General features: G+C 37.8%; 1 protein-coding gene across 2 annotated transcripts in view; it reads left to right on the top strand.

Moving 5' to 3' along the window:
• Window positions 1-20,393, top strand: part of IMPG1 (interphotoreceptor matrix proteoglycan 1) — a 65,154-nt gene that overhangs the window by 16,896 nt on the left and 27,865 nt on the right. For both annotated transcript variants that reach the window (XM_049818151.1, XM_049818150.1), the window contains exons 3-12: window positions 1,032-1,198; window positions 1,412-1,440; window positions 3,959-4,026; window positions 5,073-5,164; window positions 6,194-6,340; window positions 9,386-9,444; window positions 10,629-10,649; window positions 12,053-12,306; window positions 13,718-13,794; window positions 14,296-14,833. In XM_049818151.1, coding sequence (XP_049674108.1) covers window positions 1,032-1,198; window positions 1,412-1,440; window positions 3,959-4,026; window positions 5,073-5,164; window positions 6,194-6,340; window positions 9,386-9,444; window positions 10,629-10,649; window positions 12,053-12,306; window positions 13,718-13,794; window positions 14,296-14,833 — 1,452 coding nt within the window. The remainder of the gene's footprint in view (window positions 1-1,031; window positions 1,199-1,411; window positions 1,441-3,958; window positions 4,027-5,072; window positions 5,165-6,193; window positions 6,341-9,385; window positions 9,445-10,628; window positions 10,650-12,052; window positions 12,307-13,717; window positions 13,795-14,295; window positions 14,834-20,393) is intronic.

Here is a 20,393-nt window from a genome sequence, read left to right as displayed (position 1 = left end):
GTCTCCATTATTATATTATGTTTTTTACATAATCTCATGTAAGTAAGTCAGTTTGCATCCAGTAAATGAAACTCCCTTAGAGCCATTCCTGAATACCACCTTCTCAAAATCTCCCCCACTGTCTTACTCTGTTTATGTTCATTTTCATTTCCCCAAATGATGTAGGATAATACTGTTCTCTCTGCAGCCACAGTACCTGTTGATCTTGTCTGATGTAACATTTAAGTGGGTGATTCATCACCATGGAGGAGATCTTTAACATTGAACAGATGACTGTGTACAGCTGTGTAGAAAGGAAGGAAATCTTGTTCTTTCCAAAGGAATTTTACCTATACTAAGTCATTCAATTTTCCAGAGGTGCTTAAAGAAACATAAAAGCATTTACCTGCTGCAGAATGTCCTTAGGATTTTGAAAAGACTAATTACATTGAAAATTTGGAATATAATCAAATCATTTTAGCCTACTGTATTTAAAAAATACTTTTTTCCATTTAAATATTTTGTTATATGTGTGGGGAGTATCAAAATCTTAAATATGTTCTGTTTAGCTTGTTCTATGCATAGTTAACCATACTAACATACAAAACCTTGTATATAGTTACATTATGATTATTCAAGTATGATGACTGCTAGATTATTTTTTTTCTCTACCTCCCTGTTTGCTCTCACTAGAACATCCAGTATGTATATTTGTATGTATGTACCTTTGTATGTATGTACCTTTGTGGTGAAGGAAATGTGCTTTGTGTTTGCTCCTTATTAATGATGATGATGTTGGGCCAAATCAATCTCCCTTTTAAAAAGAGGGGAATTAGCAATCCTTAACTCAAAGATGGTTAATCCTTCAGCATACAGGCGAATAACCATCAACTCAAAAATACCTAGAAGACCTAAATATCTAAAAATACCTAGAAGATGGACTTGTTTACTAAGTACAGTAAAATGTGTAAATCCCAAATCACTTTAAAAAGGCTTTCAAGTTTACTTACTGGTACAAAGCACCTATCCCCAGTCCCTTTCTTCTTACTCAGTCTGCCAGGAAGCTGTGTGGGAAGCCTTTCGTATTTTTCTGGATCGGATTCCTGACACTTCTGAATATCAGAACTGGGTTACTGCCTGCCAGAGGGAAACTTTCTGCATATTTGACATTGGCAAAAACTTCAGCAATTCCCAAGAGCACCTGGAAATAATCCAACGGGTAAGGATTACTGACATTTGTTTAGAAACTGGGGGAGACTTCCAAGTCCCTCCCCATCTGCTTATATAAGGGCAAAGTATTGCTCAGGAAGAGGAGGGGGCATGTGTTAGAAGGAAAACATAAAAGTACAGTAAATGAAAGAGCTAACAGGCTTCTGCTCAATGGTTGGATACACCCACTAGTAAAATGCTGTTTTTCTTAATCTTTCCGCAGCGAGTAAAACATAGAACCTTCCAGGAAAGGTAAGTAGCACAAGTAGAACCTTGCCACTTGCTGTTACTGCCTTTTTTGAAAAAGATATGTGTAGCTGTGTGTGGATGTGAACAGATACACAGGTAGCACTGTGGTGTATTTGGTGTGTGCTGTGAGAGATGCATATACTGTATGTATGTACTGTATCATAGTACACAGTAACTGAATCACAAATAATGAAGGTGGCCAAATGTCTGAGTTGCCTGTTCACTTTGACACATCACGGAATGTCTTCTTAGACTAATGTGAGCATGAAACCCTGACAGAGACACGGCTTTGTGTTAGACTAGTGTTGACCAGGAGTGTGACAAAAGATTACCCACAATAGCTATAATTCTGAAAAGGCTAGTCAGACACCTTAACAAAAGTTTATCTGGGAGGCTACATTATGCAATATTAAGAAAACACTATGCCCTTACTTTAGTTTTCCCCTGTATTTTTAGGTGCCATGATACTGTTAGCTAACGTGATGCTTTATTCCATAAACTCTTGGAAAAAAGTATGCTCCTGGCAATGCTCAGAAGTCTGAGAATGCCAGGATTAAAGTTACAATACTGAACTCTGTCTCTCCGTATATAAATACTACAGTACAGCCAGACAAATCATTGTCCACAGTTTCTCTTATTAATTTATCATTCTCTCCTTCAAATTTTCTTAGATTTTCAGGTGTAGCAAATAATCTTTTCCATTCATAAGTTATACTGTCTCGTGATCACAGAGATCTTATGTATCTTTGTTCATTATGACATGGGAACTTGAGTGTTCCTCTTTCTCAGAAATGTATGTTTAATAATGTAGGGCCTAATTAAACTCTCCTGGAAGTCCAAAGGGAGGTCTTTTCACTCAGTCTAGTGCAAACAGCAGCAGCAAGGCAATAAGTGAAGGGGCTGATCTCAGGCTTCTTATGTTCTATGTGAACAGTATGGTTTTCCCTAGACTCAATTCAGAATGTGAAGTAAATGCTATGAAATTACTCATCTTGTACCTGGAAATAGAGGCAGCCACGGTTATACATTGTTGGAATTCATCTTTACTACTGTGTGGTTTGGGAAATATTTTGTATCTTCTGTAGATGCCATGTAGAGAGATCAGTCTCCAGTTAAAACATTACAAATAGTACTTTAGTTCTCACCACATGAGATATCCAGAGGATGTGGTAAATCAGGAGTTGTTCATGTTCTTTACTTAGGTTATTAAACAACTAGGTTGCTCCTGTATAGAAATGCAGCCCAGCCATCTTTTCTGTCTATCCTACAAGCTTCATGTTGTCTCTGTTACCACCACACTATGCATTTGCAGTGCCCTTAGTTCTTTCACTCATATCGGTTTTCACAAACACTCCACCTGTGTGCACTGCCTTAACAATAGCTATTTCTATAGAAATTTTGAGGAATTCTGCCCTCATTTATTTCCATGATAGGTCTTTTTATTTTATGTTGTGTTTTTTTCCACGCTCTACTTAGAGCCTAAAACAACTGAAATTCTTCACCCCTCAATTTCAGGAAAGAAAAATCTCAAAATGTCACTTAGAAGATTCTTATCTATGAATCTAAATGTTTCTAAAAGCTATGAATGAATAAAAATTTGGGTTTAGAGCAGAAATTATTCTATAGCCATAACTGCAGGAACCTTGAACACATCTTTTATAAAGTGTACTTATATATACATACCACTTCTGCTTTTCAGGGAAGTTAACAGTTGCAGTTACAAAATTTATTCATCAGCACATGACTGTAAAACTTACAACAGAAAATAATATCAACAATACAAAAACAAATCCTGTGATGCAAGGCAGACAGTCTGTGCATCACACCCACCATATTCTTACTGAAGTTTTCAGCTGTCTGCCATGGGGACCATGGTAGCCATTAACTCATGAATATTACATCCAGATCCAAACATAAACATTCCTACAATTTATAATAATCTTGATCTAGGAATCTGATTTGAAACTATCATTAGTTGGAAACATCCTTATGATATTAAAATGCAGGCTGACTACTGAAAAATAAGACCACCCGATCTCTTCTCACATCAAACCATATGAAACACCCTTGGAACTATGAAATGTCCATTGGCTGTAAAATTAGAAGGAACCCAAAGCCCAAAGCCCTCACTCACAAAGCGGACCCTGTGCACTGATTTAATCTCTGTGACTCCATCCCTCTGATTGCTTGGAGAATATCAGTCATGAAACCTCATGAGCAGACTCCTGGCAGGGTTGGTAGTCCTTGGTGGAGGAATATGTCAAATCAGTACTTTTGTTCATTGCAAGAGCAAATAACATATTGAAGGAGAGGAAAGGAAATATATAAACTGTTGAATATAAAATATGATCTACTGTTCCATTGCCTGTTTAACCAGCTTGTCAAATATTCCATTAGAAATAACTTCTCTCATTTAAAGCACACTTAGTACTGGGGTAATTTCTACTTTTTTTTTTACACTTTTGCCATTGCTGGTACAGCATGCTGATCATTAAATCACTCATTTCTATTTGATTGATAGGAAAGATGAAATATCCACAGAGAAAACAGGTGGCAAAAAGCAGGAAGACATTCCTTCCATTTCTACAGGTAAAATCAAATCTGCTTGCTGTGCATCTGCCCATTAAATAGAATTGCTAAAACCAGTGATTCACATATCTTAGAAAGCTGTAATTTAATGAATGCAGTAGAAGCATGACAAGTTCAGTGAAGTACAATGAAAAAGCATTAGCAAAATAATCTATAAGAAGCATTTTTTTATTTCTTTACAGCATGTCTGCTACTCAAATGTAGCATTCCAAGTTTGTTTCACAATCTTTAAATGCATGTTTTCCTAAGTTTCACCTGTAGAGAATAGAGCTAATTTTGCTGCAGTTATAAAACAACATTTAGAGTGTCAGTTGCTGCATTTTGTTAGCCAAAATAAGCAAGCAGATGAAAATAAAGAATTACTTTAGCCAGAAAGTCACAGTGATGCCAAAATGTTAATTTGAGCAGATTATTCCAATAAGACCTACATCAACACTGTTGTGTACTACAGTTCTTTAATGCTAGAAATTTATGCAGTGATAAAAATCTGTAAATCTGAGCATTTTGGTTCAAGGAGGAAACATCCTTCACACATATTTTTATGAGGGCCAAATATGACAGAATCTTATTGACAGCAACTTCCAGCATGGTAATTTTGCTTCTAGCTGGAAAACTCTGTCAAAGCCTCTTGTTACTTTAAATTGAGCCCTAAAGAAAGGTGGCTATCATAGAGACAAAGATCTCAAATGTCAAAATCAAGGTTAGACATTTGGTGATATATAAGGCAGTATGACAGGAAATTATCAAATCTTATTTAATTCACACAATTTCATTGATGCATAGTCAGTGCCATTTTTGCCTTCAGTCACAGACATGCAATGCTACTGAGGTTTTGACCTGGAAAGAAAGGCTGTCTATTGTATAAAAAGTAGCAGCTTTACCCATGCCATAAGTCATGACCACCTTTCACTGGCGCAGGCTTATGCTCAAACACACCCTCCATAAGGAAAGCTTCTCCAGTGAGCTGACGCCTGTCCGACAGGGAAAGGGGGAGATTTTTGATGTGCAAACCTGTTCTTGCCTGATTTTACTTTAAACCCCTCCAGGCTCCCCTGGCACATCCTTCTCTCCATATGCACCAGTACCTAACGGCACACTGCTCAATGAAATTGTTAATGACACGAAGACTCCTGTGAAGGTAAGGGCAGCCTATTTTCCTATCCCACTTTTTCACTCACCTCTTCTTTGTGAGCTCAGCTAGCAGAAAAGAGGGGTAAAGCCTTATAAACACTTCGTGCTTATAAACCATGAGTGCTCCCCTCTGTTACTGCTAGTAGGACCAAAGGGTTTTATTAGCATCTGTTTTGGACTGAAATAGTGCATGATGTTTCTTGCCTATGCAGTAGAAGGTATAAAAATACGGCAACCAGCTTTTAGGCAGAGTCTGTATCCTTTTAACGAGCGACCCATTGCCTGTCTTGCACCACTTTGTCACCTTATTCTTCATTAAATAATGTAAAAATGCATACCTTCTGAGCTTTCCACAGCGCAGGGGATAGGAGTGGACCTTCTTGCCTTTTTCTTGCCAGCCAGCCAGCTGTCAAAGCGGGGATCTCTGCTGACATCTCCTCAGAGCAGCCACGCAGCATGGCACGGGGGGCCATCCCCTCCCTCCACGGGTCTACAACAGCTACCACAGGCCACGGGTTATGTCTGAGGGAGGGGTGGGGGCCGTAGGAAGGGCTGTTATTTTCCCTGTCCTGGCTGCTGTGCCTGGGGGTGGCAGGGAGGCGGCCCTGTCCTCAGCAGAGCTGTGTGGCTTCAGGGAACCTTCCAGAACCTCCCTCTGCAGGGAGACCGAGGCCTCACCAGGGCCTGAGGCCTCACCAGGGCCCGAGGCCTCACCAGGGTGGACCCCTCTGCTGAAGGAGCCCCAGGTGGGAGCCGGCCCCTTGCCTTTCCCCTCTGCTTTGATCTTTATCACCTTCATTTATGCATATCAAAGGCAACTCTCAAGTCACAGTAATAGAACCCTGTTTGCAAAGGCAGAAGAATTAAGCCAACAGATGTGGCTAGGAACCTTTGCCTTTTGTAGGATATGGTTCAGAAAGCCATTTTGGGGATGAGCTTAAAAGGAAACCCTTCTACCTATTAAATACTGAAATGTGGAGAAAAAATTCACTTCATTTTATTTGTCCCCTTTTTTGCCTCTCCTCTTCTTTTCCAGGAGCTGGGAACAAACACAGTCCCAGAACTGCCTGTGGAGCAAATGGTAGAATTCAGTGTCACTCTCACTGATCAGGAGTACACAGCTGAACTTAGTGATCCCAACTCCCCACAGTACCGACAGCTAGCTGCCAAATTTCAGCTACAGGTAAGGAGGCTGACTGAATGCCAAAATGTTGGCTTTGTACCTTGGCTGAGATTCATACTATGAAACTACCTTCACCATAAAACAGAATTAGAATCTACTGCCCTCACTTGAAATAGATAATTCCTGTTGTCTCAAGACGTTCAGTTTTCCTTCATGTATAGTCAGCTTTTCTCCTTTTTTAGGCCATCTGTTCAGCCACCAACCTAAAAAGCCAACGTCTTTTGTCAGCAGCAGAGCCTCAGATAACTAATGAACAGAGTAACTTTAGGAATATCATTCGGGCTTAATCAGGAATTCATGAACAGTACTTTGTCATAATTTAATTTCTACAATAAACCTAATGAGAAATGTAATATAAATGTTAAAGTAATTAGCTACTGTTTTCTGAACTATTCTTCAAAGGACTTCCAGACATTTTGTTGTGCATTACCATAGTTTCTGTAAGAACTGGAACAACTGTGGTGTTTCCATATAATTAATAATATTAACTGAATGTTCAGCTATCAATTTAATAGATAGCAGTTAATGACTTGAGGTTCCCAAAAGGTTTTCTTAGTAAAATTAACTAAAGCTTCTCATCAGTTTCATGAGCATTCCTTAGTGCAAGCTATTTCACTATCCTGGTTCAGTTGCAGATATGCATAGAAAAATGGTGAAGGATGTGTTGGCAGAGCTGATAAAAAGTAGCTTCTCTGGAGAGTTCCAGTATTATCCTGAAACCGAACTGCCTGCAGACTTTGTTTACTACACGTACAATGATGTAATTCAGCAATCTGACTTTTAAGTTATTTCATTAATTGGAGGGGGAGAAATGCAAAGTTTCTTGATTGTTAAATAATTTTTCCATTGTCATCAAATTTTATCTGTCACTTTAAAGAGTCCAAAGCTGTTCTTGACATGCAATGTTGAACAGAAAATTATTTGTAGTACGGCACCATGAAATACACCTGACATTCTTTCACACAGATAGGTCACGGCGAAGGCAGAGGGCAACCTTGATACAAGACAGTTTTACAAGTGTACACAAAGAGTGAGAGTGAGGAGGTTGGATTCAGAATTAAAACCTCATCCAGCTACATAAGCTCCTGTACAAATTCCAGAGAAGCTTTTGCGAAGGTTGAGGCTGTGGAGTTCCAAGCTCAGTTTCTAATTCATTCCAGGACATGTCAAGAGGGAAGAGTTACAGCAGACATTACAGTGCAGATGTTCAGAAGTACATCTGTATACCACAACATACATTTAAAATCACATGAGAAACAGAATACAGATTCAGATGCTTATGCTACTCAGTTAATGCAGGTTCATTTGGGAAAACTAGGAAATAGGAAGCTACATATGTGCATACAGTTAAAAGAAAACATCAACTTCATTATGGTATAAAGAGAACCAAGAAGAGATTGAACAGAGCTCTTGCTAACAGTTAGCTGGCAGAACATGGCTAAAAGGGGATTCAGTCACCTAAACATGGATACCTGGTGCCGTTTCAGGTGCCCCAGGTTATCGAATACATCTGCAAGGGCTTCTCAAATATGAGAGCTGCACCCTTTTGAACCAGCAACTGAGCAGAAGATGACCTTAAGGCATCTAAAATGATAGTGCTTGCTTAAATTTGGGGAAATTAATTGCATCCTACTGATTTAGGCCCTTAATCTCTGTTACTTTAAGTGAGAATTAGTCATATGAATAACATTTAAAATCTTCCCACAGTCTAATTCGTACTTCCACCCCACTTCTACTAAGTCAGACCAAACTCAAAATGAAGTATTTACCTCAGCTCCTTTCCTACTGTCCTCTTGCGAGAGATGGGCAAGGGGAATGTAGATGACAGGCCATTTTCTGCACTATACGTTACCTTCTTTTCTGTTTGCTGTAATGAAAAAGATATCTAGGCTTATACAGTGTGGCTGATACCTGGTATTGTGGTAACATACTGATCTTCTGCTACTTCTTCTTCACTTAACCTACATTAGAGATGCAGAGAAAGCTGTGGGTCTGACCACCCATTCCCTACCAGTTCTGACAAACTCTCATGCATGAATGAATGAGTTTTAAATGTATGCTGGGTTTGTACGGAACCATATAGCTAAGGTAGAGGAAAGATTGCCACATTAGTTCACATCCTTTTTAAGTGACATGCTGAATTAAAAGGACCTCATTCCTCAAAAGGCTTTTTCACTTCTTTTCAAGTGCTCAATTCCCTCAACTCCACAGGCTTTTTTTGCAGATGAAAGGCTTAGACGATGGGTTGCCTGGTACTTAACAGGACCAGGAAGTGAATCAGAAAGGAACTGTGGAACCGTGTGTTTAAAAACCCCTTTACTCTGACATAGTAGATGTACATAAAATATTTCATTTGACTTAACTGCATAAATGTTGCTATAATTGAAAAAGACCAAAAGATCAATCATCAGGATCTCAAAACATTGTTAATTCTTGAGGTGCTGATAAAAACACTTATTATCCTAAAGCCTGAAAAATGTATACAGAATTCACATTTTCTGCTCATTGTTTATTCTTCATATTGTCTCTTCTTTTCAAAACCATGTACAATTGTTTACATTAGAATTAAAAATATATGAAGTTATTCTATTTGTACAACACAGTTAAAACTGTTTAATTTATAAATGATTTGTCAAATAATCTAAATTCATCTGCATTTGTTTAATATTTCTAAAATATTAAAAATTTACAGTAAGGTAACTTGAATCACAAAATTATTCATGAACCAAAACTGCTGAAAATGAGAAAACCATTTGATTCATGTTTGACTTGCTCTATTATGAACTAGATAACCACTGATTTACATAATTACATTACTAAAAAAAAAAGCTATATTTTGTACTTCATTTTGCCTATTAACAGGTAGCACAGGCATCATATACAAAACAAATATAGTGTTTAAGTTGGGCAATGGTGATACCACAAAGAGAGCAGTTGAGACTGTTCCCTAAAGCTCTTTCTTAAATATGAAAAACATGTCTAGGTAGTGCTTGCTTTTTAGTGGTAGAACTTACACTGAATTAATGATTTTATGGTTTTCTCCAGATGCAAAAAATATTCGAGAAACTTCCAGGATTCAAAGAAATCCACGTATTAGGATTTAAGTAAGTAAGAAAATGGGACTCATTTTTCTATTGGCTACTAGGATTCTCCACTTCCTTCTTTCCCTCCAACATGAAGAGACCTATATAATAGTGGGGTGTGTATTGCTATAAACAGAAAATAGTTTTCTGGGAACAACACAGAGTCAATATGGAGAGAAATGCAAACACATCCTCAGTAATATTTAATACATGTTGAAGGACATTCATATAGCAATGCAATTTTAGACAAAAGCATACCTCTTCCCAGCTTTCCTCTGCAAAATTGCTGGGAAAAAGGAGAGAGAAGAGCAAAATAAATAGAGTGAAAATTAGTTGCTTACCTTTTGATAATGAAAGTAAGAAAACAAAAAGCTGGTTACTGCTGAACAAGCAGAGAAAATCTGTAGTAGTATCTCGTAGTTACAACTTGCAATAACGAACCTCTTTCAGTTGCAACTCCATGAGATCTGGGATCCCTTTCTGTTTAGTATCTTGGTCTTAGGAGCTGATATGAAAGTATATTCACCAGTGTGGAAGACCAGGATTGCTTCCCATCATCTAGTAATTTAGTTATCTCCTGAGAGTTACAGATCATCAAAGACAGTGTTGCTGTCCATTCTCCCTTAGCCATATTGCTACATATATTAGCAGCATTTCCCACAGGGCAATATGGAAGGACAACATTAGAGATATGCTAGAGAATTCATCAGGGAAAATAACAGGGCATTATTTACAGAAGGTCAACATAGGCCTGTCTTCCAGAGGTAATTAATAGCTCAAGTTACCCCTGTGATTAGGATCTGAGTAGGCACCATGTGTGGTAACAGGAATAGTTGCTACTACTGTCACAGGGGTTCATTGCAACCATAAGGATATAGATTAACAATGACAGTGTTCAAATTGCACCATTTGTAGTGGGAAATAGGAAAGCAGGTGTTTCAAACTATCAAGGAAAAGTAAAATTCCTGTTTCCCCACTCAAAACATGGATATTCCCATTGTTTGGAAGACAAAAAGTGAAATGATGGAGAGTAGGCTGTCATTTTCATACAGACATAAAAATTATAGACCACACATAGAAAATAAGATAAATTGTCAAAAGATGTTTCTGATGTACTACTGATTGATTTACCAGTATACATGAATCTTTGTTTTTCTTTCTTTTGCAATCCTTTATCCCACCCTTTCTTCTGTGATGAAATGAAGACAGAAGAAGGAGAAAGATGGGTAATTTGTCTGTAATTCATTATGAAGATTAATCATTTTGTAGACTATTAAATGTACATAGATACATCAATAAATGTTCTTTATCTTGATGTGACAAAGTGAATTGATTTGTGTTCTGCCCAAGTATAAAATCTGTGATGTAAAGCAGAAAGGACAGCTTTTACCTTAATCTGAAAGGTTCATGTAATCAAATTTTGTCAGGATCTCTCTGAAGGAAAGAAAATTGTTTGACCTAAGAAAATTCACATTCAGATGACAAAAGATCTTTATCAGTCATAAACCAAAAGTGGGAAAAAAGTAGGGAAACTTCATATTTAAATTTTCATTTTTGATCTGCTGTTTCCTAGCTGTATTCCCATATACACATTATCTTCAATAAGTATGTAGAATTTGATTTGTTATCTCCATTATCAGGCCAGATAGAATGGCAAAGAGACCAGTAACTAGCTTGATAAAATGCAGGGAGCTTTTGACTGGCAATACAAACAGCTACAGAGTCTGTTGTTGCATAAAAGTGCTGCTGGGAATAATTTGTCTAGCAGTTCCCAGAATTTCTCTTTTACTTGTAGTTTAAAAGAAAGAATTGTCTAATGCTTTTCCCAAATTCTTGCAATGTCATATAAATATAAATACATAGCACATACTATATAAAGTGAAATTCCTCTTTCTTCAGTTACTTGATATTACAAAAAGCAACATAGTGGGGTACAAATGTTTTACAATGTACTCATTATTTTTCATTTTCATTAGGTGTATTTAGCATTTATGAAAAGTGATGTATAAATAATGGTGAAAATTTGAGACTTCTGTTAAACAAGTACCTCTAGGGAGAAGCTATACCCATTCATTTGGACTTGGAAAAGCTAACTCCCATTGTGAAAAGTTATTTGCTTTCCACATTAGCTAACTTTCATGCTGTTCTTCAAAAAAAGAGTAAAAAATTGCCCCAGATGCGATAGGATTTTTTCTTATCTGTAGTTTTATGAACTGTCTAATCCCTTTTCATAGGTTCCTATAATTAAGAGGTGATTATGGCTTCTAGTGATCCCAGCATGCATTTATGACTGTTTGAACTAATAGTCAATGGCTTCAAACTATATTACCAGTTCTACAGGTCTCTGAGTAGTCAGATTAAACTGGATTATGTTAGAACATTTTTATAATTTTCTTCAATATTGGAACTTTTATTAAAAATTATGCATAGAAAAAAAGAGTTAGGTATAGCAAAAGTAATTTGAAGATGACAGTCTCTTTAGAAAGAAGTATATTTGCATTATTTTTACAGAAGATAATATGTTATAGTTGCATATATTTTTGTTTGTTTGTTTGTTTGTTTGTAAAATCGGTTGTCAGCCAGCAACTGATTTTGCTGCACTGGGCATTTTTGCATCTTCCCCTTGCAGATCAAGCAGCACTATAGCACGATACGTGGTAAACTTTGAGAGAGATGGCTCAGAAACCAAAAGCACGGCGGATGACATCTCAACTATTGGATCTAATAAGGTTGAAAATGAAAAAATTCTACTTTCTCCAAAGGAAGAGAGGGAGATATCAGCAACTAAACTGACAGTAACAGACCTTCAGCAACTGGTTGCTATAGCACTCCACGAAGACCAGTCCCTGCCAATGGATCTTGGAACACTTCAGTTTACTGATGGTCAGTAGGCGAGCTGATGCCTAGCACAAGTGTGAACCTTGCCATTTCAAACTGATGCAAGTTCAATAAGGTCTCCTTTGCTTCTCTAACAGATTGTTTGCATTTGATGCATCCCATTCTCCTAAGTGTTGCATAGCATCCAATGGATACACAGATCTAAGTTAAATTTTAGAGCAAAATGTGCGTTTATAATATTTTGCACACTAAGACAGATAAGAGGAGGGGGGAAAAAAAGAATATTCATGATATCATTTTAATTTCCCAGTATGGACAGTCACCTTTCTTTCATAAGACAAAAAGTGAAGGCTTTCTCTAATACAAACTTAGCTTTCTGAAAGCTAAGGCTTAATTTTAAGCAAGCTGTCTAACCTCCCAGTGAAGTCAGAGAGACAGACACCTTAAAGAGCATTTGATGCTAAGCTAAAATCAGTGGTGTGAAACACACTGTAAAGGTGTGTTTTGCTCTCTGAAACACAGAGGGAATGTAGATGGCAAGCTGGGTGCGAAGACCTCCAGCAGAGGGTTGAAAGGCTGCATCCTGTTTAGTAATCCAGATAATAAATATCGCCTTCTAGTGCATCAATGATTTTTTTCAAAGCAAGCATAGCCCTAGTTTTGGGGAGGTGGGTTAAAAATGGGCAAAATAATTTAAAATGTTTTTTTCGTATGTATATTTACCAAAACAATCTTAAAACACACACCAACTTTTAGCTACAGTGTTTCATTTACAAACAAACAGCACCATTTTCTAGCCAAAAAAAAAATTAATTAACACTTTCTGTAAGAATAAAATGTCATATTTTAATGTAGATTGAAAGTCCCAAGAAAAAATTTCATGGATATAGAACACTTTAATAATAGCTATTTTAATTGACTTTTTCCCAGTAGTTATTTTTAATAACCAGTTTTAGAAAAACAGCTTACATGCAAGTATGTCTAAAGAGGTCCTCTGAGGGGGTGAAGGGAGCAACTGGGCACTAAAGCCAAAACACTGAGAGTGACAATGGTGTGGACTCTGGGTAAGACTGGAAAGAATTTAGGCTTAATGAACGACACAATATAATGAGTCATCATAGCCCATGTGGATTTAACTGAGTGATTCACATTTCAGCTGATTTTAAGCATTCATCCATGGTTCAGCTCTCTGCAGACCTATCCCATTTATACTAAATAAAGAGTACAAAGAATACTGCATATAAAATTCCTGTTTTCCTTATAATTTCCAGTTTAAATGGAAATTTATGCCTCTTTCTTCTTAACATGGATTTTTAAAAGTTGGGGGTTTTTTTATGGAGAATAGTTTTAATACTGTTTTTTACTAAGTTTATGTGTCTTGACCAGTTTTCAGTATGCCACTGCTTAAATATTGTGCTCACTCTCTCTAATTTATTTTTTTTTTTCCACCTCCTAGAATCTGTTATACCACCTAGTGATTTAGATAATGATATCCAGGCCATGGTCACTATTCCTCTGGCAGGCCCTGATTTGGTAAGTTAATAATGGTTGTTATATTTATCTATTTCTCCATGAGAAATAAAATTGAACAGTGTTAAGATGTACATAAATACACAGAAATTGTGTACACAGTATGCTATGCCACAAATACGTATCTGTCTTTTATAAATGCTGTAAGGATGAATGTTGTGTTCTCATACTGCAACAGAGATACTGTTTAGAGCATTTATGGGTGAATATTACTGCTTAATTACCTTTTCCAGTTTTAATTACAAAATAAACAATGTCTTACCAGTTCAGTAGTACATCTTAATGACAGGAGAGCAATTGACAGGGAGAGTGAAAATCATCTTTTGACCATTTTTAAAATTATAGGCAATGTGATTAGGATCCCATGCACATGCCAAACATTTTATACATCCCATGACTTCATGCTGAGTTAGCTGTTTGCAAGCACCTGTGACTAAAGATTATTGGCCTTTTTAGCAGTGAAAGTTAAACATAATGAAAGCTGCTTTTTAAAAACTTTTTCAGGAGGACTCCATGAGTGTGGAACTCCCACTAGGTTACCCCAGCCCAGCAACAGTGGACCGAACAGGAGACATCTTGGTCGATGAATTTACAACTGGAATCCCTGTACTAAGTGGAGACATTGATGCCCCTGAAGACTTTAATAATTTTGTTTCATCTGAACCTGTGTTCCCTACCAAACCCTCCAGAGAACCATTTCAGGACAAATCTCCTCCAGACACAGAAGATATCACTACTGGCCACCAAAGTTTCACAGTGCCTTTTGATGCTCTGGGTAGCACTAGCAGTCCTCCAAAAACAGAGGATTCCTATTTGCCTCCTCCAGCAGATGATTCTGCTAGCAATGACTTAATCACCGACGGCTATGAGTCTCCAATACAGCAGGCTACCACACTGGCAGTTTATACCACAGGTAGCTTTACTCCACTTAATTTCCTCCAAGCTGGAGATGAGCATAGTGAAGCTGAGGAGAAGAAAGAACTGACTGATATAACAGAACCACCTTTCAAGGAAGCTGATCAAGACAGCCTGTCTGGACAAGGTAAGAAAGACACAAAAGTTTTTTCCGTAAGAGACAGTAGGAAAGATCCAGTTGTTATGACACATAGAGTACTGTATAAGTACAGTAAGCATGCCTTTCAGTTGTGACAGAATTTTTTCTGGACCATCAAAGGTAAAAAATTTACATTTCTGATGCCTACTTCAGGAAAATCCTAATGTACCTGACTTCAAGTTTGTCAAAGAAAAAAAACCAAACACACAACCCAACAACAAATGCCTGAGGATAAGTCACTCTTTGTACAGGATATTATGGTAAAAAATCAAAAGGGCAGAGCAAAAAGACATGTCAGGGGAAAAGAAAAGAAGGAAATCCCAGGCTAACACAAAAAATTTTGGTGTTTAATACATGGAAGGTAAATTACTTTGGGTTCTACAAACAGATATGGATGATAGCAGCAAGAGTACCAGGAAATAATTTATTCCAAGCAAAGAGTACCATGGCTCAGAAAAGTTTATATATCTACAGGTCTGATGAATGTGAAAAACTTTTTAAAATTTCTGTTTTCCATGTTTGTTTATTCGGTTTTATCCATACAGTAAAGTTTTTTAGAGGCGCCCAGATATATGAGAAAAAAACACATATCAAAAAAGTGTACACATACATATGTCTGGGTGGAGGAAATGTCCGTATAATTTAGCTTTTAAAATGAAAAATACATTGTAGACATGCTTCCCACAGTTTCCAGAAAATTGTTGACCCTGCAGCTGAAAAAAGTTCAAACAAAGATAGTAGGGTCAGCTTTAGGGCACCAGCAAATTGGGCTTTCCCCTAGAACAGCAAAATGTCAGTAAGGCTGCTGCCTCCGTCACCTCCGTCAGTGGTTTGGAAAGCCGTGCTTGACACTGCGGAGAACTATGGTGTGCGGGTAACTGGACTGTGTGGGACAGCAGCCTCCACTCACAAAGCAGCAAGAGCCATGGTTCCTGCTGTTACCCTCCATCTGTCCCAGCTCTTTTCTGCTCCCTCTCCTGCTCCCCAACCTAGCCTCACCATCCTAGTGTTAGGTCAGTAAACTTTAATTTTACTTATACTTCTAAGAAGCCTGTGCTATCTGTGTAAGTTGCAAGAGGTTGCTACAAACACATGGGAGGAATTAGTTCTTGGATGAATATTCAGGTGTGCTTTGTCTCCAAGTTTTGACTGACCCTCTCCACAGAAAAGCAGAGGGCAGGTAAGAACTTCACAGGAACTAGCAGGATTCTCTGAAGTCCCCATGTAGTCTGTAAGCAATACCAAAAAATCTGTGGGGGAAACCAAACAAAAAAACAAATTCAGGGCAAAATTCCCACAATATACATTACCTTGCATAACCACGCTCAGTGTTTCTGGATCCCCAAGAATGTCATCCTCAAGGCTAGTAAGTTTGCTCCCTGTTCCAGGAAAGTCCCCTGCTCCCATAGGAGGCTCTACTCTGTCCCTGTGCCACCATCTACCTCCTTGCTCAGTCCTTGGGCTTTCATGTCCCAACCTGCACTCCAGAAGCATCTTGGAGTGAGCATAATGAACCCTCCTCCCCCTTTCAAGATGTTCTTCCTGACCCAGCGTGCCCAGAAACAGCATCCCTGCTGCCCAGCCCCACATCCTGTAAGGCCAACAGGTAATGTTTGCATAGCTGATTGGAAACACCCCACTGCATGGTGATAACATCCTTCACAATGGGCCCACACAGCAGAAATATAAGAGGGGGCAATGCCCGTGTAGTGTACTGTCTATAGTATTGTTCTTTCTGGATCCAGTAAATAACAAGATCAGAATTTTAAAGAATGTAAAAGCTGCCATTTGGGATCATACAGTGATCAGCCCTGGACAGGGAAGAGCACAGCATATTCTATGGTCATATTGTTGCACCTGGTAGTTTCTGTACTGAAATAAAAACTTCCCATTCTATAGTCTTGCCTTTATACACAGAGTTCTGAAGTGAGAGAGGCAAATACTTTATGATTAGCAGAGTGACTTAAAGATTAGAAAAGCACTTCTTGTATGAATCAATTGTCAAATGTTCCTGAAAATAAAGTTTATGATGAAAAGCGTTAAACACAACTATTTTCAAATGCATGCTGAGAAGTCTTGTAGTGTTACTGATAAAAGCACAGCATACCTTCAAATAACAGTACAGCATACCTTTAAATAACATTCATTATAACTGTGGAAAAGTGTTATATTTGGGGGGGGGGGGGGGGGGGGAAGTCATATGCATTTTTCATTCTATTCACTCATTGGGTTAGGGATTTAATGTCAAAAAAACCACATAAAGCCACATATCTATTTTGTAATTTGCTAAATAGCTGAAAAACCTTGTAGCCTAACAGCTCCAAATGACTGAAGAGAAGAAACAGAGGGTATTTGACTCACCAAAAATGCAGAGCAACTTATGCTGAAGATACTAGTTCCATTCTTTTTCTTCAGATCTAAAACTGTAAAGAATTTGTTTATTGCAGTTTATTACAGTTACTGCCTGACTGTTTTTTCAGTGGATGTGAGGAAAGATACTGGCCCCAAGGTTCAAGCTTGCTTGATTGTTCTCCAGTGACAGTGTAGGACCACAGTTCATTTGACTCTTGCACAGGCTCTGATACCTTGGTTCAAAAGGGGGATTTGGTTCTGTGTTTCTAAATGATCCTCAGAGACACTTCATTTAATAGTTTAATGAATTTCAATGTCATCAGGCAAATACCAGGACCAAAGGAAATTTTAGGAAGGATAATACAAATGGAAAGTTCACCACTTACTTACTAACACAGATTTCTTCAACAAATTTTTCTCATATAATTTGAAATTCAGTTAAAAAATACATAAAGGATTTTCTTCTTCCTAAAGCCATTATTGCCTGTGCCCACAGAGCATGGAATTTGAATCTCTTTTAAAGAGATGTGGATCTTCTGTAAGTGCAGGTTTGATCCTGAAAGCACCTGGTATTGACCCTTTAAACACTACTTCAAGAAATTATTTGTTGCACATTTGCTTTGGAACCTGTCAATCTGCAAAACAGAACAGACTGTCTAGAGCTGTGAAAAAAAAGCTTCCCTGAAATAAGGCCCACTGTCTTGTTCCTCCTTGTTGAACACAAGTTGTGTCTAAAACAAGCACTAGAATGTGAGAATTCCATCATTATCTCTGCAGCTGAGTAGCAGGAGAAAAATAATTGTTCCCTGTCTCAAAAGAAGGGCTGTCATGTTAGTAATGACACAAAGCTGTAGTTATTCTATTTGCTTAAAACCTTATAGTACACAAAATATATCACATGCTTAATAGAAGAGACAGGTTGAAAATCTATCTTCTGAGTTCTTAAAAGAGTAATTAGTGTATATGCTTTAAAACTTTTTCTCTTTTTATAGCTTTTTTCAATTCTGGCAGTCCTGTGTACAGCATTCCCTCTATTCTTTTATTTCCCTAGACGTTGCATATTTAGTAGGAACTGGTAGAATTTGATCTGGAAATTCAGGACTTAACAACATTTATGACAGAAGTTTTATTAAAGTCAACAATATCTATGATATTAATTTTAATATGGCAAGCAGAATTCCTCACTAGCAGGTACAGAATTTTTCATACTTTGTGCCTGGCTGCATCTCAGAGCTGCATTTCTTAGTACTCTTTAAAAAAAACCCAACTTTTAACTGTGTTGCTGGTGTGAAACAGCAGGAACTACTCAGACGGTGTTGTATGAGGTTGGACAGAGGGTTAGGGTCTAAACAGTTGCCTGCAATTCTACTACATTAACTTCCAGCCATTTCCCCACCCTACGGTCCAGGAGATGGAGCAAGTTTTCTTCACCACACGTTTAAAACTTTAAATTCACTCTTCTTCACCATGAAAGGAAGAGGTGGCTACCAGAAATAACACAGTCTGAGATTCTTTTAGGTATCCCCATCAGCTATATGTTTCGCAGATGGACTTTATTGCATTGGTTATCACGTGTGCAACTACAGGCTGAACATTACTACAGGCTCCTGAACGTTGAATGTCTACAACCTGTGCCAACTACTTTAATTGTGCTTACCAGAGGTCACTGAGAAAAGCAATTAAAAAAATTCTTTCACAGCTCCCAAAAAGATAATCAGACTCAGCCTCACACACACAAATTTAAAGGTCTGCATACAACATCTAGGGAAAGAAGAGTAAAAAACAGGTGAGGGAGGAGGAGTCGAACTAACAAGAGGTGTCCTTTTAAGCCATACAGGATGGGATTTGTCAGGCTTGGGCAGCCAGTGGGAGAAATGAGCCAGGAGCAGGTGTGATGCTTCTTTCAGTTGGTACTGTGCTCATTCTGGAGTGGTGATGCTGTCCATGGGCAATAATGAACAGGCTAGTGAGGATTAGACACTTGCTGGCCAAATGGCAGTTACTCCAGCCCTTGAAGTAGCCCAGAACTACCAGGAAGATGCTAAGCTGTCTTTAAAGTAAGCCTAACCTTTTAATTTCAAATTCTGGTTTGAGTTTTCCCAATAGAATTAAGAGAAAAACCTTGGTACAAATTTCCAGACCTCTTACTGAAAAGTTCTGAAATGCCTGGTTCAGATGTCATGGTTTAAACATTTGACTACTCCAAAATGTTATTTTTTTGCTGTAGCACCTTCAAAATCTAGGCTGTTTCCATTTACAACCAGTGCAAAACTACTTTTTTCTACTGTCTGAGATGATACCTGTTCACTGTTCTCTAGCATTCCTCTTTCTTCCTCATATTTTTTTCCCCCTCTGATGAGTTAACTCATCAATATCTCTCCCGTATGGTTAAATTTCTTCTCCCTTTCTTTGCAGTCTTCCTGTGACTCTACCTAAAATAGTATGACCATTCAGAAAGGAAGACACTTATGTAACATATTAGACAGATTGTTATTTCAAAAACCAAGAAAATTTCAGCAGTAAAACAAATGCAAATAAATGTATTAACAGATATCAGAGTCCCTGAAGTCTGCAACAACAATAATTATATACTTTTACTTCCTAAACAGTAAGAAGAATTTTAATTTGTATTTGTATTAATTGTAGCTACTAATAAATCATACAGTCCAGGTAAATGGTTATCCCAAAATCCTGACCATCATGGAGGAAGCATTATTTCTGGAGAAGTTATTCCAGAAACATAGGACAAAATAAAGCTAACAGTAAAATACTTCAGCTATTCTGTTGTACTACACCTCAGTCTGACCAGCCTGGATCACCCTCAAGCTCTCAAGAAAGATTCTGAGAGAAGAAGACTCTGCAGGGTGTATCAGAGAGTTTTATTTCTGTGAGAAAAAAACCCACTGATAAGGGTAGATGGTGGTCACATCTTTGTATGTGTAACTGATAAAAGCCTCATTAATTTCCATAATTGCTCTCATGTTCACAGAGTCTTGTTGTGAGTGGTCCTCTTTAACATATTCCTCCTGCCCAACAGTTAATTTGATTGTGCGCTCCTGACTCACTATTTCTAAGCAATTTCTAGAAAAACTCCATTTTCTGGATGTTTGGGATTCTTTCTCCCTCTGGTTCATCCCCAGCTGCCTAAGCACCATCTGTGCTTAGCATAGATTTTCTCTTTGGCATAACCAGCCTT

The sequence above is a fragment of the Accipiter gentilis genome, chromosome 15 (assembly GCF_929443795.1).
Source record: "Accipiter gentilis chromosome 15, bAccGen1.1, whole genome shotgun sequence".
In the NCBI taxonomy this organism is placed as follows: Eukaryota; Metazoa; Chordata; class Aves; order Accipitriformes; family Accipitridae; genus Astur; species Astur gentilis.
The sequence above is the reverse complement of the archived record's forward strand: the minus strand, read 5'-3'. Positions and strand labels throughout refer to the sequence as shown.